General features: G+C 37.7%; 3 protein-coding genes and 1 long non-coding RNA gene across 5 annotated transcripts; all 4 read left to right on the top strand.

The window, feature by feature from the left end:
- Positions 1 to 2,109: 2,109 nt before the first annotated feature.
- LOC115950472 lies at positions 2,110 to 3,368 on the top strand. The gene is made up of 2 exons (XM_031067667.1): positions 2,110 to 2,787; positions 2,889 to 3,368. The coding sequence occupies exons 1-2, from the start codon at positions 2,110 to 2,112 to the stop codon at positions 3,366 to 3,368; spliced, it is 1,158 nt and encodes a 385-aa protein (XP_030923527.1).
- A 5,839-nt stretch (positions 3,369 to 9,207) lies between these two features.
- On the top strand, positions 9,208 to 13,242 carry LOC115994025. The gene is made up of 5 exons (XR_004093111.1): positions 9,208 to 9,385; positions 9,939 to 10,064; positions 10,193 to 10,251; positions 10,843 to 10,885; positions 12,702 to 13,242. It is a non-coding gene; the product is annotated as an uncharacterized LOC115994025 (long non-coding RNA).
- Positions 13,243 to 16,011: 2,769 nt separating this feature from the next.
- On the top strand, positions 16,012 to 21,385 carry LOC115994518 (CSC1-like protein At4g35870). Of its 2 annotated transcripts, XM_031118707.1 has the most exons (3): positions 16,012 to 20,528; positions 20,731 to 20,782; positions 20,925 to 21,385. In XM_031118707.1, the coding sequence occupies exon 1, from the start codon at positions 16,297 to 16,299 to the stop codon at positions 18,676 to 18,678; it is 2,382 nt and encodes a 793-aa protein (XP_030974567.1). In that variant the 5' UTR covers positions 16,012 to 16,296; the 3' UTR covers positions 18,679 to 20,528; positions 20,731 to 20,782; positions 20,925 to 21,385. The 2 variants fall into 2 exon arrangements, with proteins under 2 accessions (XP_030974567.1, XP_030974566.1); XM_031118706.1 differs by having other exon boundaries at positions 20,731 to 21,385.
- A 525-nt stretch (positions 21,386 to 21,910) lies between these two features.
- Positions 21,911 to 27,010, top strand: LOC115993700 (2-oxoisovalerate dehydrogenase subunit alpha 2, mitochondrial-like). The gene is made up of 9 exons (XM_031117656.1): positions 21,911 to 22,252; positions 23,593 to 23,730; positions 23,826 to 24,008; positions 24,143 to 24,300; positions 24,672 to 24,771; positions 25,248 to 25,359; positions 25,464 to 25,603; positions 25,708 to 25,893; positions 26,597 to 27,010. The coding sequence occupies exons 1-9, from the start codon at positions 21,995 to 21,997 to the stop codon at positions 26,762 to 26,764; spliced, it is 1,443 nt and encodes a 480-aa protein (XP_030973516.1). The 5' UTR covers positions 21,911 to 21,994; the 3' UTR covers positions 26,765 to 27,010.
- Positions 27,011 to 27,485: the final 475 nt, after the last annotated feature.

The raw sequence follows: 27,485 nt of genomic DNA, 5'->3' as shown, positions 1-27,485 counted from the left end.
AATTCTCATCAATCTTATGAAGTTATAAAAAAGAGAATAGTAGAGATACAAATTTTTTACAAAAACTTTTAAAAACTGTTGATATGGTGAATGATTATTGGTAAATAAAAAAATGGATGTTATTAGTGTGCTTAGATGAGAACTAGTAAGAAGTTGGCCACAACAACAGTGTGAGCATGAGCATGAGCATTCCTAAGGACCGTTTCCTCTCTAGTGAAGAAGAAGTTGAGCTAGCCCGGAGTAATAAGAAAGTCAAGGACGTGAACCACGCATATTATAATTTTAGCAGGGAAGCGGAAGCTATTAGACAGGACAGATACGAAAGGAATAGTTTGTTTTTCAAGGATAAACTTATGGGTGAAATTCCAGGAGCCTATAATCAGGCTTTTGAGTTGAACGGGAATATGGAATCTAATGAGGACTCAGACGAAGAGGTGGCTGAACTGCGAAATGATATTGCAGCGATGACGCTATCCAAAGAGGTGAAACAACGGATTAGAGCTCCCTGGGTGAACTCTTTGATTGTGAAAGTTTATGGCAAGTCAGTGGAGTTTCATTTCTTGCAAGCTAGGCTTATTTCTATGTGGAGACCGTCGGGGAGGATGGATATTATTGATTTGGGGAAGGAGTTCTATCTTGTCCGGTTTAGGCTGAAGGAAGATTTCTCAGAGGTGTTGGAGAAGGGTCCATGGTTTATTGGAGAACATTTTCTCTCCATTAGACCATGGGAGCCTAACTTTAAACCTTCAACAACCAATATCTCATCGGTTGCAGTTTGGATTAGATTAACAGATTGGTAAAGCTGTGGGAAATGTTTTGAGGATCGATACTCATATGGCGACAGAAGCAAGGGGAAGATACGCAAGGCTATGTATTTAGGTGGATGTTGAGAAACCGTTAGTCACATCGGTGAACATTAGCTGTCTATATCAGCCAATCAGTTATGAAGGCATTCATAAGTTGTGCTTCTCGTGTGGTCGGATTGGGCATCGGAAAGACGACTGTGTGTATTTACTCAGAGCCACCTCGCCTAAGGAGAAGGCCGATACGGATGCGCAGAGTTACATGGAGAGGGCCGATACGGGTGCGCAGGTAACGCAGAGAGGACAACATGCATGGCGCATGAAGGAGTGGTCCCCACACATACGCAAGGAGAAGGTGACACGGTACAGGTTGGTAGTATTGGTACGATGGATGAGGAGAGTTACGGACCATGGGTAGTGGTCACTAGGAAAAAGAGTGGGAGAAAAGGTCCAAGTACTGGAAGTACTTCTGCCAGCAAGGCTCTTAAGCAAGAATGGGTGAATTCTCAGAATCGGGCTAATGACTTTTCTGGGCCTAATAATAAGGCTAAGGAGGATGGGCTGGGCCTAAAGAGAGAAGGGAAGTGTAAGGCAGACCCGGTGGTGATTGGGAAAAGGACAAATGGGCCAGGAAGGGTGGGCCAAGCTGGTGGTAATGTTAGTAAGGGAGATATGCTGAAGACTAAGGCCAACGAGTCTGTAAAGGGCAAAAAGGGTATTACTTGAATAAGGGTCTTCTCCAATAGAGAAGCTACGGCCTTTTCTCCCAGAGGTTCTTTATACCCTATTTTCTCTTTAACAAATATTGCTAAGCCAAACATTGACCCAAATTTCCAATTCTCAACTTCATTAGAGAACGAGATGGGTGAGCAATTAAGTAGAGATCGTGGTGGTGAGCCTATTAGTAGAGATGGCTGAGCCATGAGTGGGTTTGATGGGCAGGTTATCGGAGAGGCAATATGCGGTGATAATGCCGGCTTCGAGCACCCGGTGGAGCAACAAGGGGTTCACAGTTGTGCTGGAGGTCGAGCCGAGCTTCAGATCCCTCAATCTGATCGTGGGAATGTTAGGCGTGTTTCGGAGTTTTTTGGTCGGGAAGGGGTGGCTGAATGTGTTGCTCAGGCAGATGGGATGGAGTTTGAGGAAGGATGTGAGCATCCAACCTTAGATTGATGTGTGTTTGTCCCTTATCCAGCCACCCATCATGAATTTTATTGTGTGGAATAGTAGGGGCATTCTGAAGCCCAACTTTCAGAATCATGTCCAAGAACTGACACAAGTTCATGAACCAGCTTTATTGGTAATAATGGAGACTCGTCTAAGGGGTGATAGGGCCAAAGAAATTACGGATAGACTTCTGTATGATGGTGCAATTCACACAAACACCATTGGGCGTGCCAGAGTTTTGTGGGTGTTGTGGAATTCGAAGAAGGTGGAGGTGTTTCAGCTTGCTAGCACAGAGCAAGAGATTCATGTTTCTATCAAGGTCCGTAATTCTGAATTTTCTTGGATTTTTTCTGCTGTTTATGCTAGTCCTAGGCTAGCTAAAAGGGCTATCTTATGGAATAATCTTTGTAGTGTAGCGGATTCTCATAATCTTCCTTGGGTTATTGCTAGGGATTTTAACGAACCTCTTTGTGATAATGATAAGTTTGGTGGGAGGAGTATCAGTGTTAACAGGTCTTTGATTTTTAAGGAGTGCTTAGACAGGTGCAATATGATTGATTTGGGATTTTTAGGGCCAAGATTTACTTGGTTGAATCGCAGAGGTGTGAGTGATCTGATACAGGAGAGGATTAATCGTTTCTTTGTTAACCCGGGGTGGTACAATCTGTTCCCTAAAGCTAGGGTCATGCACCTTACCCGCTGTTTTTCTGATCATTGTCTGGTTTTGATAGAGTCTAAGCCTAAGCCTTTGTTGGTTTTAGAGAGGCCATTTAAGTTTCAGAACTTCTGGGCATCTGACTCCTTTTTCCCTTCAGTGGTTTCAAATTCCTGGAGTAACTTAACCTCTCTTCTAGAGGATATTAAATTAATACGGACCATTGGAACAAGACTCATTTTGGGAATATTTTTGGTAAAAAGAAGAAGCTGATGGCTAGGTTGAATGGGATTCAGCGTTCCATTGCTGTGCGTCCCTCGGCTTCTCTCATTGAGTTGGAAAAGAAGCTTCATTCGAAGCTAGAGTTAGTGCTTGCTCAAGAAGAAGAGCTATGGGCTTTAAAGGCTAGATTAAATTGGATGGTATTTGGTGATCGTAATACTTTGTTTTACCATATGTCAGCCATAGTGAGAAGGAAAAGAAACAAGATTCAAGCGATTAAGAATAGTGTCGGTGATTGGTTGTTAGATGAAAGAGAGGTTATGGAATACATCAAGAAAAGCTTTATGGAGCTCTACACCACATCACAAAGCCAGGTCTCTTGGGATGTCTCGAGTCAAACTAGGTGGCAACTCGGGCTGTTTGAGGAGGAGAAAATAAGTTTGGATGGTGAAGTGACAGATGAGGAGATTAAAGCAGCTCTTTGGTCGTTGAAAGCTTACAAAGCTTCGGGTATTGGTTAGTGGTGGGAGACTCAGTGAATGCAGAAATTAAGAAGGTGTTTGAGGATAGGAAAATGCCTAGCTATTTAAATAAGACCAACATAGCCCTCATTCCAAAGATTCAAGGGCCTGAGACTATGGGAAATTTTAGGCCTATCAGCCTTTGTAACACGGCCTACAAAATGATTTCTAAGACAATTGTGGCCAGATTAAGACCTTTCCTGAGTGGGATTGTTTTCCCATTTCAGTCAGCTTTTGTGCCGGGAAGAAAAAGAACTGATAATGTTATAATTGTACAGGAGTTGATTCACACTATTAGTAGGAAAAGGGGGAGTGTAGGGAACATGGCAATCAAAATAGATCTCGAGAAAGCCTACGATAAATTGGAGTGGAGTTTTATCAGAGATACGCTGCATCGAGCTAACATTCCGAGTAGACTTATCGACATCATTATGAGCTGTGTCACTTCAGTTAGTACTTTAATCCTTTTTAATGGGGGCTGCCTTGAGGAGTTTAGACCATCTAGGGGTATTAGGCAAGGAGACCCCCTCTCTCCTTACCTTTTTATCCTCTGCATGGACTATCTTGGGCATCTTATTGCTGAAAAATGTGTTGGACTCCAGTAAAGGCATCAAGAGGAGGTTCGGCCTTTTCACACTTGTTCTTTGTTGATGATATTGTGCTGTTTGCTAAAGCAGACCTGATTAATTGCTCCACTATCCGGGATGTGCTAGATCAATTTTGTGAAATCTCAGGGCAAACGATGAGTGAAGCAAAATCGAGAGTTTTCTTTTCGCCCAATGTTGATAGGGATACGAGAGAATCTTTTAGTGACATTCTTGGTATGCAGTCTACTCCCAATTTGGGGCGATACCTTGGATTTCCTATCAAAAGTTAAGGATTGTCTAGTCAGGATTTTAACTTTGTTCTTGAGAGGGTTAAACAGAAATTGTCGGGTTGGAAGGCAAACATGCTCTCTCTTGCTGGAAGATCAGTTTTGGTTCAAGCTTCTTCGTCTACCATACCAAATTATGTGATGCAATGTGCTCATTTACCAAGTAAAATCCTAGATGGCATTGACCGAATCAATAGAAACTTACTTTGGGGAACTTCTAAATAGGCCAAAAAAGTTCATTGGGTTGGTTGGGATAAGATAACGGGGCCTAAAGCAGAAAGAGGGTTAGGTCTGCAATCGGCTAAAGGCAGGAACATTGCTTTATTATTTAAGTTGAACTGGAGGTTCCATACGGAGAGCGAGTCACTTTGGGCTAGAGTATTAAAGAATAAGTATTGTACCCAGAAACGAGTCCGCTCAAGAAGCTGTGATAAGTTGCCATGCTCCCAAATCTGGTCTGGTATGAAGAAGGGGAAAAATGTTTTCCTTAAAGGTGTTAGGTGGCTGCTTGGGAGGAATAGCGATCTTAGTTTTTGGAATGATAAATGGCTGAACCAGGGTTTGGTGAGGCATTTAATTCAAGGACCTTTGCCCCTAGCTAGCGAAGAAGATAAAGTTAAAGATTTTGTCACTTCAGTGGGTTGGAATTGGGAAAGAATTCCTTTTGAGCTTCCTCTGTGCCGCAAGAAGGAAATTTAGGCGACCCCTTTTACACAGACTAGTCTGAGTCAAGATAGATTGATATGGACGGGTTCTCGAGATGGGGAGTTTGATATGAAGAGTGCTTATAGACATGCTGCTGAGTTAGGTCTGTCGTGCCAATTTCACGGTAAGTGGGTCTGGACTATTAACACATTGCCAAGAATTCAGGCTTTCCTTTGGAAGTGTTGTCATGATAGCATTGGTGTAAAAGACTGCCTGGTGGCTAGGGGGATGGATATAGATTTAGTTTGCCCTTTGTGCCACAATGATGTCGAAACTATTTCCCATGTGTTAAGAGACTGTCCAATTAGTATGCAAACCTGGAATGAAATTGGAGTTCCTTATTGTACTAATACTTTCTTTTCTCAGAGCTTACATACATGGCTGGCAGAAAATTGTACTGTTGAGAGAGGGAATGCGAGGTGTTTAGTTCCTTGGAAGGTGTTGTTTCCTTTCGCAGTATGGTTGATCTGGTATAATAGAAATCAAGTGGTTTTTAGTAGGAAGAATGCTAATCCGAATCTGGCTAAGGATATAATCCAAAGGGCTAGGGAATTTTTCTTTTGTGCTTATTTTCCAAAGGTGGCAGCAACTCGGATTGTGAAACAGATCAGGTGGGAAAGACCGACTCGTGGTTAGCTGAAGCTCAACACCGATGGCTCGTCTTTAGGTAACCCCAGATTGGCAGGAGGTGGGGGAGTTATTCGGGATGAGGAAGGGAATTGGATTGTGGGTTTTGCAAGAAATATTGGCATTACAACCAGTTTTCAAGTTGAGCTTTGGGGGTTGCGTGAGACTTAACCTTATGTGTTGAGTGTAATTTTAGCGCTATCCAAGTAGAGCTGGATGCTAGAGCTGTTTTAGATGTCATTATCTCCTCTGTTTGCTCTAACAGCTTAATCACATCTTTGGTGGATGATTGTAAGCAGTTGGTTGGCCGTATCAACCGGATCAGATTTAATCATTGTTATCGCGAAGGGAATAGGAATGCTGATAAGCTTGCTAGGTTGGGTGCATCTCAGGATAGGCCTTTCTCTATTTTCTTAAGTCCTCTTGTGGATGTTGAAAGTGTGTTTAGAGCTGATAGGCTTGGTGTGGTTTTTTCCAGGGAGTGTCCTGAGTTTTTGTTTTCGATTTAGTTGTTCTTTTAAATTCCTTTCTTTACCCAAAAAAAAAAAAATTGTAAAATAATTTGTGATTATAACATTACTCAGTAAATAGAACTACCACTAACATCACACAACACAAATTTGAATGAGCACATTAGTTTTAATGGCTCGGCCAGTTAAAGTAATTAGACTTTGGTACATTTAATGAAGCCACCATAATAAGTGTTGAGGGCCATTTGTGGAAGCCCAGCAGGCAGGGAAGCCCAATAATGAAGGCCACAAGGAATTGACAAGATAAATAGCAAAAAATCCATTAGGCCCAAGCGGCAGGAATAATGGATCACAGGCCCAACAAATATATAAATGGGTCTTGAAAAGGCGAGCGGGCTCAAAGAAGCCAGGAAAGAAAGAAGTAGCATCCTATGGGCAGAGTATGAGTTTGAAAAGTGAGAAAGGGTCGCCGCAGGCCCAAGGCAGTGCAAACTAAGAGAGTAAGGGGTTTATGGCAGGCCCATGAACCCCAAAGATAAGGATAAGGTTATTGGGCCGGGGAAGCCCAATGAAGTGAGTAAAAAGCCCATGGGAGTGTGGAATTAGCAAACGGGCTGAGAAAGTCCAAAGAAAGCAATCGGGCCGTGGATGCGCAAAGGGAAGCCCAAAGGGACATAGGAACCCATGAGTAGAAAGTAAAAGAGTGCCCATAATAGGCCACTGAGAAAATGGATAAGCGGCTGGCCCAAAAGGAGGTCTAGCAGGATTAAGTTATTAAGGCAGGAATAACAATTCAACATGGCAGACAGTAAAGAAAATCAAAAGTGGGCTAAAGAAATGAGAAGCCCATTATCATACGAGGCCTAGCTCCTGAATAGAGCAAAAAATCAAGGGAAAACCCACATGAAAGGCTAGGAAACGCAGACGGAGAGTCTTCAGGTCGCGGCAAACGCATGAGCAGCAGACAGACTCTTGGACAAATTTGAAAGGGAAGCACGTGCAAGGCCCAGGCGCCACCAGCCTGTACCCAGCCAATATAGGACATGGTGGGGTCATGGGCCAGAGGTAAGAGGTAAAGGGGGGTGTGGTTTGGTGGTGGGGAGAGGGGAAAAGATTTATTTACGGTTCCTGCCCAAGCCTCTTTTAGGAGGTACGTCTTGCTGGGATGATAGACCACCCAAAAGAGGCAATTTGAGGGGGAACCGTTGGGTGCATGCTCTGAGAGTAGAGAGAGAAGGCATTAATATCGTGGCAGGAAGAAATGCTACGACACACAGAGGAATAAAACAAATCCGCCTCTGTCTGGCGAGGGTGGGTGTCGCATAGTGTGGTCGGCAAGTACACCCAGACCAGACAAAGGCGGTTAAGGGGCAAGACTGTAAAACACTAGCCATGGCAGGCGCTATAAAAAGGCCCTTGCCATGCCCTGTAAAGGGGATCAAAAAATAGAGCATATTTTCGAAGTGAAAGGAAGAAACAGAGCAAGAGAGAAAAGAAAAAAGATAAGAAAGAAAACAGAAAGAAAAGAAAGGAAAACTAAGAAAAACAAGAGTTATTTTCAAAGAGGGCATTCACCCATAGATCGGTTCCTCTCTCTCCCCCTTTAAATCTTTCCTTCTTCAAAAAAATGTAAACGAGGACCATCTTTTCTTTTGGGCAGCAACCATTCAGGTCCGACTTCCTCAAAGCCATTAATCCCCACGGCAGGATTGTTTTCCTGGGGGGGTTATTCACGTTGAGAAGAGGCGTTCTTTCCTCTTTGGTTTTGCTACGGCAGACAGTTTAAAAAACTTAATTAATGCCCTTTTAAATTAGCCAGCATTATTCTCTTCATTTTTTTTCTCTATGATTGATATCATTGTGACTGTAATCATGCTTTAGTAGCAAGGAATACATAACCGTTTACTTAAATAAGTCAAACTACTCTACTTTAGTTATTATTATATTTGTCTGCTATAACTCGTCTGCAACAGTTCAGCCTGCTATAACTCATCTGCAACAGTTCAGCCTGCCATAACTCGTCTGTAACAGTTCTGCTTGCCGCAAACTCGCTCTTGGCAGACACGGCATAAGTTTGTGCACAAACCGGCCCAAGTTGGGTTACAATTGGACCGACCCCAACTCCCTTACTCAGAAAACATTAGGGCCCATCACCGCAGGAGGCAGCCCAGCCCATTACCGTAGGAGGTAGCCCAACATATCATACCATACAAGAAAAGGCCCCTACAATAAGCAAAGCCAATAATTGGACAAATTAAACCTTTTTCCCTTTTATCTATTCTATTAGGTCATTTACAATCCCCCCTAGACCATGAAAATAGGCAAATACCTCCTTATGGCTTGCTTTGTTGTTAACATATAGCAAAATATTTTGATTTACAACCTTGCTTCTTGTTGTTATTGCCATTGTAACACATGTAACCCAATAACGACCATACAAACTTAACGTTATCCCCACCTTCATCTAATATATCAGACTATTAGTGATAGTCTCTTGAGTTTTGTGAATCTGTCACACACTTTTTTGTAACGTGTGTACAGCCTAATCCATAACTGCCATGCAAACTTAATTTCATCCCCATCTTCATCCAATATATCACTGACAACCCCTCATGAGTGTGTCGTGCACCTTTTTGTAACTCGTGTGTAGCCCAACCCACAACATCCTAATCTAATATATTACAGAAAGTCTCCAATGAGTGCGTCACATGCATTTTTGCTTGTTTCAGAGTCCAAATTAAAGAATTAATAATTTGACAATTATAGAGTTTTTTCTTAAATAACAAAAACATCGATAGACATTTATAATATCTTATTTGGATAAAAAATAAATATTTTTGTTCAGAAATTAATGATGTGTGTTTAGTTTTAAGGGGGAAAAAAGTATTTAAGTATTAGATTAAGAATTCTCATATATTATAAGACATGCAAAAATTAACATATTTTATCTAAAATATGAGAATCTTTTGATTTTTTCCAACCCTGCGTATCCCTCAATAAATAAAGGAGAGAAAATGTAATTTAAACACAGTAAAATTTGCGACCCTCTAAAAAAATAATATATGTGACAAATTGGGCCGGCTTTTCTCTTCCCAACAAGAAAAAAAAAAGGGCTTATAATAAAATAAAATAAAAAAGAAAAAAAAAGTGTTGGCTTTGGAGCCTAAAGAATGAGGCCCAAAATCTGTTATTAGTTTCAGGTTTCAATCCACATTTTCTTTCAAACCCAACCGACCCGTTATTTAGCTCCAAATACCCGAATCCAAATTAAAAAACCCACTTTTAACCGCCATCCCCACTCCTCCCCAAACAACCACAGCCGCCGCCTCCGTCGCCGATCGGTAAGTCTCTCTCTCTCCCTCTCTCTCTCTCTAAATTCCTGAAAGTTTGTATTTTAGATTTGGAAAATAATGGTTGTAAAAATTTTCAATAATATTGAAATTATTATGAGATTTTGTTTTCTGTTGTGATCAATTGGATATGGTGTTAGTTGGATTGTTGTGAAATTGATGTTGGTATTGTGTATTTTATACTCTGTTAGAGGCTGGTATTGTGGATTTTCTCTTCATTATGTTATATTTGTGAGATTAGCCATGTGGATTTTTTTGAACACAGCCAAACACTGGAATTTTTTTTTTTCTTGAAAATGTTTTCAGTTGAAAATATTTTCTGTCAGAAAACATTTTACGTCGAAACAAATTTTACCCTTTATAGAGATTGAGCTGCTTCTGCCACTCCTTTCTTTTCATGTTATTTTCCTTGATGAGTTTCAATTATGTTCCCTTTGTTTTTGTCTCACTCTCCAAAACTCTAATTTTTGGCTTTGAGCTTAGCAGTTAGCTCACACGCTATTTGCCAAGAGACAGAGCTGACACCTTTTGATGTTTTCAACAGAGACGTCTAGTGTTCAAATCCCCCTTCCTCATTATAACCATCGAATTATAGAAAAAAGTTAGCTCACACGCAATTTTGATTCGCTGGAAGCTCCAAACCTTCAGTGATGGGCAAGTCACGTTCACTGTAAGACTATCAATATCATTTTGGCAACCCCTTTAATATGATTTTTTTTTTTTTTTCCCTTTGTGATTCAATTCATTTCTGCTTCATTGCTCTATATCTATATGATTTAATCATGAAAAACTATGCAGACCAGAATCGATGTCTAAAGCAGACCTTAAACTCGAGAAGAAACACCAGTTTTATACAAGTAAGTTTGGATGTTTTCTATGAATTGGGCAAGTTTGAAAATTTGGACTGTTGGTCCTACAAAGCAAATCCTGAATGCTCAGTCAATTGTTAATTGTTGAATAATAGCATTTCTAGAACATATTTTTCACCATGATGTTTTTCCAGTGTTAAATCTTGTGCAGTAGTCATTTGTTACCTTTTTTGGTTGTGGAATCTTTTTGGCCTCATTTGTTTTGATTTAGGAGTATTTATTGCTGATTTTTTTTCTTCTGCAATAATATATTGCTCAGTCAATTGTTAATAGTTGAATCATTTTTGGTCTCATAAGGATTGATTATCATTAGATTTTTTTTTTCTTATATATATAAAAGATTTTCGTTAGATTTTTCATTCTAGCATTAATTGTCCACTTTTGTGTGTTACCTATAAAAAAAAAATTGTCTACTTTTGTGTGTCTCAATTGTCAAAATCTTAATGCTCTTTTAATATATTCTCTTTGTATTGTTTGTCGAAATTTATGAATATCTAAAATTCTTCCCTTTTCTTTATTTTTTCTACTATTTATCTTCTTTATTTTTTAATTTTTTCGGGTGAAATATGCGGAGGTTAGAGATACTGTTGCCGCTTTGAGTGCCCAAAAGGCTATTGAGAAGGTGAGATTCTTAAATGAAATTTCTTGTTGTTTATTGTTATATTGTTGCCACTAATAGTTTAGTAGAGTTTTGACACTTGGATTTGCAATAATCAAGATTGTCTTTGATGGAGGAACTTCATCATATTGATTAATGGTCTATTTATAATTTTTGGGAAAAAAGAGTTAATTTTTGTTGCTATTGGTGTGTGGTTTGAACTGTGCTTACATACTTATAGGCTGTTTGGTTATTGCATTATTGAGTTTGCTGTTAGGAGTTGTAGCATCATCTGTCCTGTTTTTGTCAGTGGCAAAAAAGTTCCAGTCAGGACCTGCCTGCATCGCAAAATTGTCAAGACTGTCTTCCTTTTGATGGACTGAATTTTTGTGATAAAGGTCTAGCTCCTTTACACATTTTGTTTGCCCATCTATTTCTGGATTGTTTTAATTTAGGTAAAACCATAGGTCCAAACTTTTAGAGTTGAGACATTACTCCTTAAAGGGATGTTTGTACATTTAAGTTAAAATAGTATCGGAGTTTCCATAGGGGTTTAAAGTGATTTGGCATATATTTTTGGTAGTTGTCAAATAAATTATACAATATTAACAAAATGCTTTAAAAAAAAAAAAAAATGCAAGGATGTAGACAAATGTTAATCAGGTGGTATGCAGGATCCACAAATACATTTTGAGGCTGGTAGCATGGTCCAATTCTAGTCTATAATGGGGATGGGAAGTTAAGGGAGTAGCATTAAAAAAAAATGACACATGATGCAATATATAGGTGACTTAGCCTATTTGTTCAACATATATGTAAATGTGAGTATCTTCATTCAATCAACCTCTAGGATACAAGATACAACATTGAGTCATTTATTTGCTGCTTATTTTTGGTTTTTTTTTTTTTTTTTTTGGGTAATTTTTTTGGGGGGGGGGGGGGGGGCAAATGTCACCACCAGGGGTGACTGGCCCAGTGATGGAGGTTTACTCCCATGTGGTTCGATTGGGATCATTGTCTTGAGTTTGAGGGCATGTTGTTGGTTCGGGCAAGATACTCACTGGCTTATGCTGCTCAGATCCCAATGGGGTTGTTGTCAGGGCCGTCAAGCTATGACTGAAGAACCTTCATGAGGGAGTCTCTATGGCCCCCTTACTGTTTCAGCTTAAGTGTTGGTTCCTTAGTGGATGGGTGCCACTGTTGGTAGGGCTTATGTAGGATCTTTCACAAACTAGTTCCTCCTACCCTTTTTAACATAGCAAAAATGAAGTGACAAATGTCAAAGGATGACAATTGAACAGAATCTTGAACCTTCATCTCTAAAATATCAAAAAAGATAAGTTAATGTAAAGCCTGGATCAAATATTTTTGGAGCACAAACTATATTGCAACAAAATTATGATATGGGGATTACAGGTCTGATAAACTGATCGATTGATAAAAAGAACCCATGGTGGTCCACAAAATCTTAGCAAAGCCTTGTAAACCTCAATATTTTCTCATTCCATTCTTCTTGAGTTTATAGTCTATATTAAGGACTTTGCGTGGAGGCATGGTTTTAATCTCCAAATCAAGGAAACTCTACAAAGAACACTCTTTTATTTAATATAGACCAATTTCTTTTGGGATAATGTCAGGACTCTGTTGTGTATTAAAATTGTTTATCTTTATTTAATTAGAAAAGAAAAGAAAAAATCTAAGGTGATGTCTTTCTTTTGTTTTGTTTAAACCTTTTAAACTAATATGTTGTGGCAAATTGTTTGATTGCACTTGTGAAATTTATTTATGAATAATATTCAAGCTCTATAGTACCTTAAATATCTAATGTATGTTCTTTCAGAAGAAGAAACTTTGAAGCTGACAGAAGAAATTGAAAGCGTATGATCTCTCTTCCCTCTCAGAGTTCCTTCCTGAGTTGAAGACCCTATGGCAACCAAGTCCTGCTGCTCTGTTCAAGCTGAATTGTAAATCTATGCAAAAGTTAATGGGAGTACTTGAATTCCTGTTGCAAGCTTTAGATTTCCTTTGCATTGCGTTATTTGTCTCATGTAATACTGGGTTCATTGTCATCAGCTTGAAGGAATGAAAACAGTTGAGTACAGTTCTTAACCATCCTGCTTTCCAGTTGGATTCCCTGGCTGCCATTCTTCAACACCTACATAGCACACAACCGGTTACAGATGAGAAACCAAAGAAAACAAAAATGGAGGGAAGAAGAAAAAAGCAAAGAAATGTAAGGCTTCAGATGGACCTCAATCTATGGTTATGTGATTTGAAAGATAAGTTTTTATCAATCTGCTTCTATGAGCCATATTTGTTTATATCTGATCCTCTAATGCCTACATTTTGAATACGAGATATATTCACCTGGTTAACAAGTCTATCTGGGTTTGTTTGTTTTCTGTTTCCTAGAGATGCTCTTTAGTCTGATCAGTATAATTATTTTTCCTTTTTTGATCACAGAGAGAGAGAGAGAGAGCGAGAGAGTATGTTGAAGACTCTAGTTATTGTGGCCTTCTCTGTATTTTCATTTTCATTGATTTATGGGAAATTTGGTGCTGAAAAGGATTTTCTTTCAATTTAATGTACCTATCTATACATCTTAAAATCTAGCTGATCAATGATTGCCTGAAAGACCCAAGCTAGAAAATTTTCAAGTTTTCAACCGATATAAATATAGGGTTGATTTAAGTCTTTTCAGACAAAGATACTTGGAAACAGGATGGTGAAAATGATGTCAATGACTCTTTTTTCCCTGCAAATTCATCTAGAAAGATGGAGAGTCTATATTCAATTAACGCAATCTAAGTTTGGGACGTACAAGCTATTTATGGAGTCGAGTTGCTTGGAGTTTAAAACTAAAAAGTTTAGGTCTTTACCATCTGTCATTCTATATATATATATTTTTGATGAACAAAAGGGGGGGTGGGGGTGACCACGGTGACTCACCCCCTGGGTGTGACCATAGGGGCACTCCTGCTAGAGAATGTTGGATTGAGCCATAGTTACTGTGGTTGGAGGTGATCGCAGACCTCACCCTAATCCCACGAGAAAGCTAGAAGCTTACGCTAGTTGCAGGCAAAAATCTCACAGTTCACCCATTAGCAATCAAATATGGGACCTAGTGCTCCTGTGTTCTCACCAAGACTGCTAGGTCACCTCTCTCGGTGGTCTCTCATTCTATATATTGGCTTTTGGACAAATAGTCAAATTGTATATACTTTAACCAAAAAAGAATTGAGTCATATATACATATTACGTACTACTTAGTAACATTTTTTCAGCTTTATAAAGAAAAAGAATCTGCATGCACATTTTCTGTACGTGAGAACCATAATATATTTATTATTTGTACTCTGTCTGGAGTATATAACCGAAAAAATGAAAATGCTTTGCAATGGCTGTTATTATCTTCTTGTACATCAATACTTGCTGTTCATTCACATAGCTGATAATGTGCATGCAATGTTCTAAATACTCCATGCTAGGTCCACTTAAGATAGAGATTATTTCTCCACCGATTACAGCAACTTTCTCAATCGTCCAAAAAGGGAAAAGTATTGCACTAACTTTGTCGATTGAATATCCAATCAACAATTATAATTTATCTTATAATATATATAGGGTTTGTTTGGAATCTGCTTATTTTGCTGAAAGTGAAAACTTTTTGTTGAAAGCACTGTAGATAAAGGTAAAAGTTAGCTGAAATAGTACAGTAGTATTCATGAATAATACCAAAAAGTGCAGTGAGACTCATGAATAGTAGCGAAAAAAAAAATTGAATAGTAAAATAAGTTGGCAAAAATAATTTTGTCAAACAAACACAGTTTTTTGAAATCACTTATCAAAAAATAAATATATTTTTGAAGTGTATCTTATAATATTTGCATATTAAGGTCTATTTGGAATCCACTTATTTTAGTGAAATTGAAAATTTTTTGCTGAAAGTACGGTAGATAAAGGTAAAAGTTAGCTGAAATAGTACAGTATGACTTATAAATAATACCAAAAAGTGCAGTGAGATTGAAAACTTTTTGCTGAAAGTACGGTAGATAAAGGTAAAAGTTAGCTGAAATAGTACAGTGTGACTTATAAATAATACCAAAAAGTGCAGTGAGACTCATAAATAGTAGCAAAAATAAGCTGAATAGTAAAATAAACTAGTTTATTTTTTGCTATTATTTATGGGTTTCATTACACTTTTTGAAATTATTCGTGGATCTCACTATACTATTTCAGATAATTTTTATTTTTATTTACAGTATTTTTAACAAAAAGTTTTCAATTTTAACAAAATAAGCGGATGTTTTACGTTCACTACCAAATGCTCTTTGAAATATATTAAAATTTAAATTGGAACTATATGTTGCCGGCTTGCACGGGAGAATCCTCTGCTCTATTTATGTTGGGTTTCTTCTCCTTGACCAAAATATTAATTATTTATAAAATGATACCATTTTATAAATTTATTGCAAATCTACCTTTTTTTTAATATAGAAATTATGTTTTTTTATTATTTTAACTAACACTAGCTCATGGCATGGGGAACTGCACCTTTGTGAATAGTTGCAAATTTTTGTGTTAAAAAAAGAAAAAGAAAAAGATTCTAACATTTTTATTTTTATTTACAATACTCTTAATAAAATTTTTTTAATTTTAATAAAATAAGTAAATATCAAATAAAAAAACTGTTTTACTTTCACCACCAAATGCTCTTTGAAATATATTAAAATTTAAATTGGAACTATATGTTGCCGGCTTGCACGGGAGAATCCTCTGCTCTATTTATGTTGAGTTTCTTCCGCTTGACCAAAATATTAATTATTTATAAAATGATACCATTTTATAAATTTATTTCAAATCTACCTTTTTTTTAATATAGAAATTATGTTTTTTTTTTTTTTAATTAACACTAGCTCATGGCACCTGAGTGAATAGTAGCATACTTTTGTGTTTATAAAAAAAAAAAGAAAAAAAAAGGGAATCTAGCATTTTTTTTTGTTTCAAAAACAGAGTTTTAAAATAATATTATTTTGCAAATTTTGTCTAAATAATACTCTATTTACTTTTTTTGTGCTGATAAAATTTGATACCACAAAAAATTCTATTCTCTTTCTTGTATTTCCCATTCCGCAAATTAAAAAAAAAAAAAAAAAATCAAACCCAAGGTGAGTTCAACTGAAAAGATTCTCCTTCATAAAAAAGTTTCCAATTCGGCAATTCCTCGTAGACACCCAATCAAAACGGAAATACACAGTGAAATTCGCTTTCCATTTTTTCCACGAAAAGTATTTTCCTAAACCCTAACCCCAAATTTCCTCTTCTCTTCATGAATCAAAATGTATATCCCACCCAATCGCACCTCAAAATTTCCTTAAATTCGAAAACCCCCAAAGTAATTAAACCCTAGAAAGAATCTATCATCATATTCGGCCATGGATCCAATGGGCCTGAGCCTGGGCCCAATTCCCTCCCCCGACGGCGACGGCGACGGTGGTGGCGGCGTCGATGCCTGGTACGGTAACATCCAGTACCTTCTCAACATCTCCGCCATCGGCTCCATCTGCTGCGTCGTCATCTTCCTCTCCATCAAGCTCCGCAGCGACCACCATCGGATCCCTGGTCCCACCGCCCTCTTCACCAAGCTCCTCGCCGTCTGGCACGCCACGTGTCGCGAGATCGCCCGCCACTGCGGCGCCGATGCCGCTCAGTTCCTCCTGATCGAAGGCGGAAGCTTCGCCGTACTCTCCTCCATCGCTCTCCTCTCGATCTTCCTGATTCTCCCTATCAACATCTACGCCGGCACCGCTTCTCTGAACGACGACCAGTTCTTCAAAACGACGATCAACCACATCGCCAAAGGCTCTCCTTTGCTCTGGATCCATTTCCTCTTCGTCGTCGTCGTCGTCGTTTTGGTTCATTTCGGTCTCTCCGCGATCGAAGAGAGGTTAAGGTTCACTAGGTTTAGAGACGGGAATGGAAATCTGAGCGATCCGGCTGCGAATTCAACCGCGATTTTCACTATAATGGTGCAAGGAATTCCAAAGCGTCTCAGCGCCGATGATCGAAGCGCTTTACATGAGTATTTCCAGTACAAGTATCCCGGAAAGGTATACCGCGTTGTTCTTCCGATCGATTTGTGTGCCTTGGATGATTTAGCCACCGAATTGGTTAGGGTTAGGGACAACATTTCTCGTTTGGTTGCTCGAATAGACTCGCGCGAATTCAATGAGATTGAGGTGACTTACGTGAATACAATGTGGAGAAATGTACTGGAAAAGTTGGGATTCACAGATGAAGATAAGTTGAGAAAGTTACAAGAGTCGCGAGCTAAGTTAGAGACCGAATTGGCTGCTTATAAAGAAGGCCGAGCTCCAGGTGCTGGTGTTGCCTTTGTTGTGTTCAAGGATGTTTACACGGCGAATAAAGCAGTTCAAGATTTTCGGAACGAGAGGATGAAGCGGTTTGGGAAGTTCTTTTCTATTGTGGAGTTGAGGCTGCAGAGGAATCAATGGAAGGTCGAGCGAGCTCCTTTGGCTACAGATATATATTGGAATCACTTGGGTTCGACGAAGCTTCAATTGAGATTGCGGAGAGTGATGGTGAACACTTGCTTGCTGTTGATGCTCTTGTTTTTCAGCTCTCCACTTGCTGTGATCAGTGCTGTGAAAGGCGCTGGACGGATTATAAATGCAGAAGCTATGGATAGTGCGCAGTCATGGTTGGCTTGGGTGCAAAGTTCGAGCTGGCTCGCCAGTCTAATCTTTCAGTTCTTGCCAAATGTGATTATATTTGTGAGCATGTATATAATAATCCCGTCTGTTCTTTCGTATCTCTCTAAGTTTGAACGGCATCTTACAGTGTCCGGGGAGCAAAGAGCTGCACTTTTGAAGCTGGTGTGCTTCTTCTTGGTGAATCTGATTCTCCTAAGGGCTTTAGTCGAGTCTTCGTTAGAGAGTGCATTGTTGAGTATGGGAAGGTGTTATTTGGATGGGGAGCATTGTAAGAGGATTGAGCAATACATGAGTGCATCATTCTTGTCAAGATCATGCCTTTCCTCGCTTGCATTTTTGATCACGAGCACGTTTTTGGGTATATCATTTGATCTATTGGCTCCGATTCCTTGGATTAAAAGGAATATTCAAAAGTTCAGGAAGAATGATATGCTCCAGCTGGTCCCTGAAACTGAAGAATACCCATTAGAGCATCAAGAAATAGATGGTCTTAGGAGACCATTGATGCCCGAGAGTCTGTATGACAGTCCTAGATTCAATAGTATTGAATCTATCGATATCCCGGGCCAAGATCTTTCTGTATATCCAATCAATAGAACATCAACTGCCCCGAAACAGACATTTGATTTTGCACAGTATTATGCATTCAATTTGACAATATTTGCACTGACCATGATATATTCATCATTTGCTCCACTTGTGGTTCCTGTTGGTGCAGTTTATTTTGGCTATAGGTATGTGGTTGACAAGTATAACTTTCTGTTTGTATATAGAGTCCGGGGTTTTCCTGCCGGAAATGATGGGACGTTAATGGATACTGTATTGAGCATCATGCGATTCTGCGTAGATCTGTACTTGGTCTCGATGCTCTTGTTCTTCTCGGTCCAAGGAGACTCCACTAAGCTGCAAGCTATATTCACGCTTGGGTTGTTAGTAATATATAAATTGTTGCCGTCTAATAATGATGGTTTTCACCCAGCTCTTTTGGAAGGCATACAGACTATTGAGAATGTTGTAGATGGGCCAATTGATTATGAGGTCTTTTCTCAGCCTAAGTTCGATTGGGATATATATAATTCATGAGTGGAGCTGTAACTGTAACACATTATTGATCAGTTAGTTGACTTGTGCAGATCCTTCTCTGTTGGCCTTATAGAATTTATTTAAAAAAAAAAAACTTATTTCTCTGTTGTTCATATGTAATTGTAAACGTGTTTTATTATATTTATTCATTCTTGTTTACTTTGTATATATGCTGCTAGAGTCTCACATGGTACATTGCAGTCTGAAATGCATGAAATGCAGATTATCTCTGACTTTGTTTTGAAGCCCCCCAATCGGTGAAGGTTTGCTGGAGGTACACAATTCATTGGATTATGCACATTCCTCCAATTCTTTCATTTTTTGCAACCCATTTGATTTGTTTGTTCTTGACTGCTTATGGCAGAGTCATGCTCATTTATAGGGTTCAAGTTCAGTAGTGTGAAATTCATTTTACTTCTTGTAACTAGTGGCTTCATGGAGCTATTTGGGAATTGTTTGAATCTCTAAATTACTGTAGTTTTGATGAATTTAACTACAAATGATTAGTATAATAGATGACTTAGTTTCGAAAATGCCTCAAGCCCTTGCTAATGTCTACCATTGAAGGCAAGGTATCATGAAATTATTCAATCCCTCTATTATATTATACATGTGGTTCTCATAACCAATATAAGTAAGCCATTATGAGTTTTAGTGACTATGTGGACTGTCTAAAATTAGGAGTGGATAAGAAATAGCTTCTTCTTATTTATGGTAAGACCACATGGCTTCTTCCCATTGTATTGAATAATATCTCCACCCTCTTTTAACTCTTGATCATGGCCTATCTTAAGCATTTTATTTCTTACCTCTTGTCATTAAAAGTGGGAACCAAAATTTGAGGTGCTCATGCGAAAATAACTCTCAATCTCGCTATCCAAAATGATGCATTGAGAAGGGGTCAGATTAGAGTTAATGCTTCATTGTTAGTATTTGATTAATGATTTAAGGATTTAGCTCATCATTTACTGAAAAAAAAAAAAATAGCAGCACAAAATACATGACCATATATAACAATTATTCTATCAATTATATATATGTATATAGAACAATTATTCTCTCCTATCCAGATTTATCTTGTTAAAACAGGCATGCTTTACAAGCAAAAAAGTGGGGTCAAACCCAAAACATCCAGTAGTCCATGCTGCAAACGTGAGGGTTCATGCAATTCCGCATGACCTGCCTCATGATAGTCACCATGAAAAAGAAACTGTTGTGATGCTCTAAATGAATATTTGAAAAATTATAATTGCATTGGAGAAAGTGTTGAAAATGCAAGGTGAGCTATATTTTGGGAGTTTGATGACAAGTGGGTGCAAATTTACTTGGACCAAATGAAATGTAGGCAAAGATGAGAAATAGAGAAAAATTAGGAGATAAAAGCCAACTGGTCAAGACACATCCTTAACCATTCTTAGCCAAGCAAATGCTCTCTCCTACACTCGAGCAGGTTTTACAATCCAATGTGGCTCCACTTATCAGTAATTTCTCACTTGCAACTCTCTCTCTCTTTTAAACGTGTGGCTAACCATTAAATTAACTGAAAGTTTTTAATTAATTGCCATTTTGATGAAGAAGACTTAAATTGTGAGTCACAAGTAAGTTGTTGTTTCATTTACTTGTGACATTGATTTTCTTCTTCAATTTTGAGGGTCAAGCTCAAGGCAGGAGAGAGTTATGCAATATTGCAATATGCATCATTCAGCAGTGAAAAGCAATCTTGTTGGTTCAGGTTCAGAAACAAACAAGCTTGGGTCTAGAGGCAATGACCAGCCCCTCTGCCCTAAGCCCCGTCGGATTGGGCCTGCCATTCCTGAATTTCTCAAACCCCAAAGATGTAGCAAGCACAGGTTTGATTGTTTTTTACACTGGTCCTCTTTTAACTGTTCATTTTTTTTCCTTTTACTTTAAAATCAAACATTAATGCTAGCATTATAAAATTGTGCCGAAGATTTGTTAATAGAATGAAAATTAAATCTACTCATCAAAAAAAAAAAAAAAAAAACTTTTTTCAATAATATCATACAACTTACTGTTATGCCTTGTAATCAGCCAACCAAATATAGAGGGGAGAAGAGATATTCTGAATATAATTTCTGAAAAAGTAAGTACATGTTATGCTGTTGTTATTATTATTTGTCTGCGTTATATTATTCCACTCCAATATTTTCCTTCATCAAAGAGTTTCAATGTCAGTCTAATACAATTTGATCATCTCTAATGGTTTAATGTGAGTGCTTACACAGAATAGTACTGATGGAAGGGATTATATATGCAATGGGTGTACATCATGTTACCCGGGGTCCCCTCCAGGAAGAACAGATAATCCGTTGGTTCATGACGTGCAATTTGTTCATCAAATGGAACTTCTTTCGCCGTTTACACAAACTAAGCTCTCTGATAAATTTGGCTTCACATCTGCCTCTCCAGTATGAGAGCTTCAGAAAATGATGCAGCAGTTTTGAGGAAAGTATATGATTGTCCTTCCAATGAGTTTCCTTCACTAGGAGCACCATTTTGAGGGGTTCTTTTTTTTTTAGCACTATTAGTATGAGTATGCACTTCCAAGTCTTAATTTTGGGAATCAGTTTGTAAATATTGTGAGATGAATGCATTCAAATGCATCTTGTACATATTCTGAGAGGGCTATGATCATTTCTTGTATATTCACTAAGTCTATGTCAATTGTAGTCATTGTTAAAGAGTATTTGGTTTCAATTTTGTTCTGGTAGGAAAATATGTGAGGGCGATGAATATCTCATCAATTTCATTATATACACAAATTACGCAAAACCTAAATCAATAATTTTGTTGAAACCATAAAACACATCTTGCCTGCTAAATAAATCTTCAAAATCAAAATTGTTAAACCTACCCCCTCCAAACGGTTAAAGAAAAAAAAAATAAAGGAAGAACAATCTAATGAATTTTACTTTTCAAAATATATATAGTCATGTAAACTTTTTATTGGGAGTTATAGTCATTGGTTATAAGGTTTTTTTTTTTTTTTTTTTTTTTTTTGAGAATTTATTGGCTATAAATTTGTATCAAATTTTGTTCTTAATTTAAATTAGTGAGACTTGTTAATAAGTTGTGTCCATGCTTCCTAACATTTAACAGTATTGTTGGAATATTCTATAATTACCCCGCCAGTTCTGGGTTCTAGTTAAGTACAATGTAAAATTTTTTTTTATTGGGATGAAAAAAAAAGAAAAAAAAGACATACATTCCCACAATACACAAAAACATATATATTCTCTCTCTCAATCTTCACTCAAGTTCCTACGGTTTGAAAGTTGAAACCACCAATCTTCCAATGGCTCTCTGTCTGAGAACATCTTCAAGAAGTATTCTCTATTATCTTAAATCTAAAATGGGTTTGTTGAGCTCTTCTTCGAGTTCTTTAACCCATCAGCATCTTCAAAAACCTCCATTTACAGCTCCCACCGCTCAAAATGTAAGAGACCCGTTTGCAAATTTCTCTACTAAGGTGAACCTTCTCTCCACTCGCCGTTTTCAATCTACCAAAGTCGAAGAGCAATGGGATTCTCTCAATCATGCTCATCATAATCAGGTACACCCTGAATGTAAACTTTTTTTTTTGTGTGTATAGCTTTACATTGACTTTCATTGCCAGTGTACCAGTCATATAGGGTTCAAATGATTGAGTTTCTTGTGCTGTTTGGGATCTCTATATTTGACGAATTATAATGTGCTTCATTGGAATTGCGAAGTGCAAATTTGGGGTTTTAAGGCATTTGTTGACAAGGGAAAACAAATGGGGTCCCGTTAAACAGTTCTGTCAAGAGTTAGAGTACTCCTTTCTGAGGTTGGCTTCGGATTACGCCAATAAACTTCATCATCTCCTTTTAAAAAAGAAAAAGAAAAAAAAAGGTTCAATTATCAGCTCAGCTGCAATGCACTTTGTTTAAAATGAAGAAATGAAGAAATACACATGTAAATAAATCGCTGGTTGCAGGAATTTTGAGTTTCCTAGTAGCTTTGGAAAAAAAAAAAAAATTGTGCAACAGATTGTGAAGCTTTCTACATCTTCCTAGAACTTAAACTTTTTTGTTGACATTTGGTGTTATGTTTTATCATGCATGGCTAAGATGCGGTTTGGTTGCCCCATGTATGGTCGAATATGTAAGAGAGATTATACATTACACTTAAAGATGACATTTTTTTTACCTACTTAGATTAGTAAATAACTTTTTAGTTTTCATTGGTCCATCTCCTATCACTAATGATGTCTTAAGGTTCAAGGAAGCAGTCTTTATGATGAGTACAAGGTGAATTTTCAAGGCTATTACAAATATATATATTACACTAATTTTATTATCAAGTAATTCGGTAAATTAAAAATGTGTTATGAAATGAAAATTTTCATGTTTACTCAGCAAAATTGTGCCATGGCATGAATTTAAAAAATATTAATAAAAAAAAATTGTATTATGATTTCATGTGCATATATTTGAGTATTTCTGGAAGCAAGATGGAGAAATAATGGCTTCTTATGACCTCCATAATTGTTATACCATTTGAAGGGATGTCATGGAGAGTTTGTTAATCCATTTTTAAGGTGACCATTGTTGAATGATTACTAAGCAGAGCTGTATGGGCTGTACCATTCTTCAATTAGAAGTGAATAAGCAATTAGAATTTTAGAATGCTGAATATGGGTATAGATAAGAGGCACAAGCATCATCAGAGACTTAACAAGACAGTATGCAGGCCAGCAAAAAATTTATTCTGAAATTTCTTCAAAAGTACCCTTGAATCTCTAGACAGAGCATCATGCATTTTTTTCTTCTTCTATTTTTATTCCAAACTACACTTTTTTCTTATATTATCGTTATTTTTAAAAATTGTGTGTGTGTCTTTCATACTCATTCGGGTCCCTTTTTGTTGCAGGTCTTAGATTTCCCAGGAGGAAAGGTTGCATTCACCCCTGAGATGAGGTTCATATCTGAATCACCTGTGGAGCGGGTACACTGCTACCGTGTACTTGATGACAAAGGGCAGGTGATTATGAGCAGCAAATTTAAACAGGTATTCCACCTTTAATTTTTCCCCTCTCAAGATGAAGTAATTCATTTTTAATTGTAAAAATATATCCAACAAAACAGACCTTTATGGGCTTATAGGTCAGTGAGGAAATTGCTGTAAAAATGTACAGTGACATGGTTACGTTGCAAACCATGGATTCTGTTTTCTATGAAGCACAGAGGCAAGGAAGAATTTCCTTTTATGCAACTGCAATTGGAGAAGAGGCCATTAACATTGCATCAGCAGCAGCACTCACCATTGATGACCTTGTCTTCCCTCAGGTTAGAAGCACATGCATGAAATACATACTCGTGTTACTATTCTTCTAAGCAGTATATAATCACCAAAATTTCCATTCCCTTGCCCATGAGTGAGATTCTGAATAATGCAAGAAGAAAATTTGTATGCTGTGCAGTACAGGGAACCAGGGGTTCTGTTATGGCGTGGTTTCTCCCTCCAAGAATTTGCAAACCAATGTTTTGGAAACAAAGATGATTATGGGAAAGGGAGGCAGATGCCTATCCATTATGGGTCTCACAAGCACAATTACTTCACTGTAGCAGCAACAATTGCGTAAGTTATAAACTGTTTATGTCGTAGTGCTTTCATGTATAGGGACAGAGCCAGAATTGCAAGATTGGAGGGGCCAAAGTAAATAGTAATGGTCATAATGAAGTGTGACCAAACATAGGGGAGGCATATACATTCTCTCTCTCTCTCTCTCTCTCTCTCTCTCCTTCAACACACACACAGAAAAAGTGGGAGGGGGGACGCCTTTATATTTTGTGCAAAATTAAGGTCAGAAGTAAGGGCAAAACTATAACTTAGAGAAAGTTTGGGGGCCATGGCCAAACTATCTATGTAACTTCACTCCTGTTCATGTAGAACCTTTTGCACTCTTCATGAAGAAAATGACAGCCACAAATATACCTTCTTTTTTGCAGTACGCAAGTTCCCCATGCAGTGGGTGCTGCATATTCTTTGAAGATGGACAGAAAAAAAGCATGTGTAATCACTTATTTTGGTGATGGCGGCACAAGTGAGGTGAACATATTGTTACTGTATAACCCAAAAGAGACCTCTCTCCCTCTTAATTTTTTTTATAGGGGAGTTTAGACACAACATATGGAATGAAGCCATTGGACATTTTAGGAAATTATTTTTATTATAGTTTCAGTAACCATTTGGCAATAGTGTAAAAAATGAATGATACTATAACCCAATACTTATCAAAAAAATAAAATAGATGCTGTAACACATTGCCTTTAAGGGAGAACTCTTAATGCCAAAACATCTCTTCATATCCTTATCTACCATGGCTGGCTGTGACTCCTCAATTCTATGTAATGATTTCAATTCGTTTTCCATGACTTATTCTAGAAAGTAAAAGAATAGACAGTGCTATCAAGGCAATGAAAGACAAATGAATGATTTTATTTTCATTAGCTGTCCAGGGAGCCTTATGAATTCACTGACTCTGGATTGTGGTTGTATATTTTTTGATACTTCAATCATTTTAGGGAGATTTCCATGCTGCTTTGAATTTTGCGGCAGTTATGGAGGTGCCAGTTATATTTTTCTGTCGGAACAACGGTTGGGCTATCAGTACCCCTACTTCAGACCAGTTTCGAAGTACTCTTCCTTCCTTCTCATGTGCATTGTTTTACTTTAAAATTCCTTTTACTGTCTCTTTAAATGGGTATATTAACCTGTTTGTGGTATTGTTTCACTGGCAGGTGACGGTGTTGTTGTTAAAGGCCCCGCTTATGGAGTTCGAAGTATTCGAGTAGATGGTAATGATACTCTAGCCATTTATACTGCAGTTCATGCCGCACGTGAAATGGCAATTAGTGAAAACAGACCAATCTTGATTGAGGTAAATTAGTTATCTATTTTGTCAGTTTTTTGGGCCTTACAGTTTTGATGTTAAAAATAGATGTCTCACATTCTTATGTTCAGTTTGATCTTTTTCGTTAACAGGCCCTAACATATCGTGTGGGACATCACTCCACTTCTGATGATTCCACTAAGTACCGTCCTGTTGATGAGATTGAATGGTGGAGATCAGCACGAGACCCTGTTGCTAGATTTAGAAAATGGATTGAAAGCAATGGTTGGTGGTGCAGTGAGGATGAGTCAGAGCTAAGAACATCTGTGAGGAAGCAGGTAAAACGTACAGTATGGTTAAAAAGATATTTAAATAAGATAGACCTATTGAAACTAAAACTATATCTCCATGTGTTAGTTCCTCATGCCTTTTGAAACTAGTAACTTATAGGAAGCAGGAAACACCAGTTTTACAAAAAGGTTATGAATTGGTATTTGGAAGATCAACGCAAAAGTGTTCCGTTGGAGCTTGCAAAGTCAAGTGTTCGATTTACTACTGAATTGATTGGAAAAAAAAGGAAAAAATGAAAAAAGAAAAAGAAAAGAAACCTAGATAAAGGCGAAATCACTTGCTTTCTAGAAGAAAACAAGATGTTCATAATCAAAGTTTGCAATAAAGGTCTCTCTCCTGCAGGCTCTGCTCTCTCACCTTAAAAAACAAAACCAACAAATAAATACCAGAACTTAGAGCACTTTCTAACGCATATAACTTTGTCTTAAATTTATTAAGATTATTGATGGTCTATCACTATGCTTCAGAAAATAAAGGGACATAACTAACATTTATATTTTTAGGATATAGACTAAATACTGCCAATATTATATGATACAACTTCGATCCAATCTGTAAGAACTGCAAATGAGTTATTTCATAAGCCACTAAAGGTCATTTTAAGTTGTTTTAAATACACTATTGGGGCCCGTAGTTAAATTGTATAATACAGGTTTTGCAAGTTTCTAACCAATGACACTTTTCATGCAGATGTTACATGCAATTCAAGTGGCAGAAAAGGCAGATAAACCACCAATAGCCGAGCTTTTTACAGATGTATATAATGTTCCCCCATCAAATCTTTGTGAGCAGGAGAAATTTCTTAAAGAAACCATGAAAAGACACCCACAGGATTACATGCCAGATGTTCCTGTTTAGATGAATCCAAATGTGCATGTATATGCAGCTTAGTTCATTCATGAAAGCTTGAACATGTTTTCTTGCACCCGATATTCTTTTTCTGCTAGGGTAGTGAAAGCATATGAGATGGTTGCCATCTAACTTTAACATGCACCCGGACCTCCATCTTATCAAGAACAAATGCCTTAGTACCTTGCTTTGCTGAATCTTTATCAATCCATGCCAGCTGACATCCGTAATTTTGACATGGATGAAAAACTGATACTTGATTTGCTAAAACTATAATTGCAAAGTGCTAGTCTAGCATCATTGTGATAAAGAGTTCAACTGAACTACATATCTTAAATTAGCAAGCACGCCACTTTTATAGCCGCATGGAGGTTTTTGCATTATACACAAGGAGGCCACCTGTAACTGCATTAAAATTTAAAAAAAAGAAGAAAAAAAGAAGGGAGATACAAAATTCTGACTCTGAAGTTGAGAGCATTAAACCAAAAGGGTGGACTAGCGACACTGAACAAAACACCCAAAAAATCGTACTTTCACAAACTTTTCATTGGTCCTACCACCGCACATATAATAGGGGCAACTAGGCAATGCTACAAATACAAATATGTTATTATTGATTTTCATATGATCTCACCACTAACACTATTTTATTATTCATCATTAACGGTTTGTCACCTCAGACATTTGTGAAATTTGTTGTTCCCCTAAAGTCTTATCAATATATGAGAGT

This window comes from Quercus lobata, chromosome 6 (genome assembly GCF_001633185.2).
Source record: "Quercus lobata isolate SW786 chromosome 6, ValleyOak3.0 Primary Assembly, whole genome shotgun sequence".
Classification (NCBI taxonomy): domain Eukaryota; kingdom Viridiplantae; phylum Streptophyta; class Magnoliopsida; order Fagales; family Fagaceae; genus Quercus; species Quercus lobata.
This window is presented reverse-complemented; position numbering and strand designations above follow the sequence as displayed.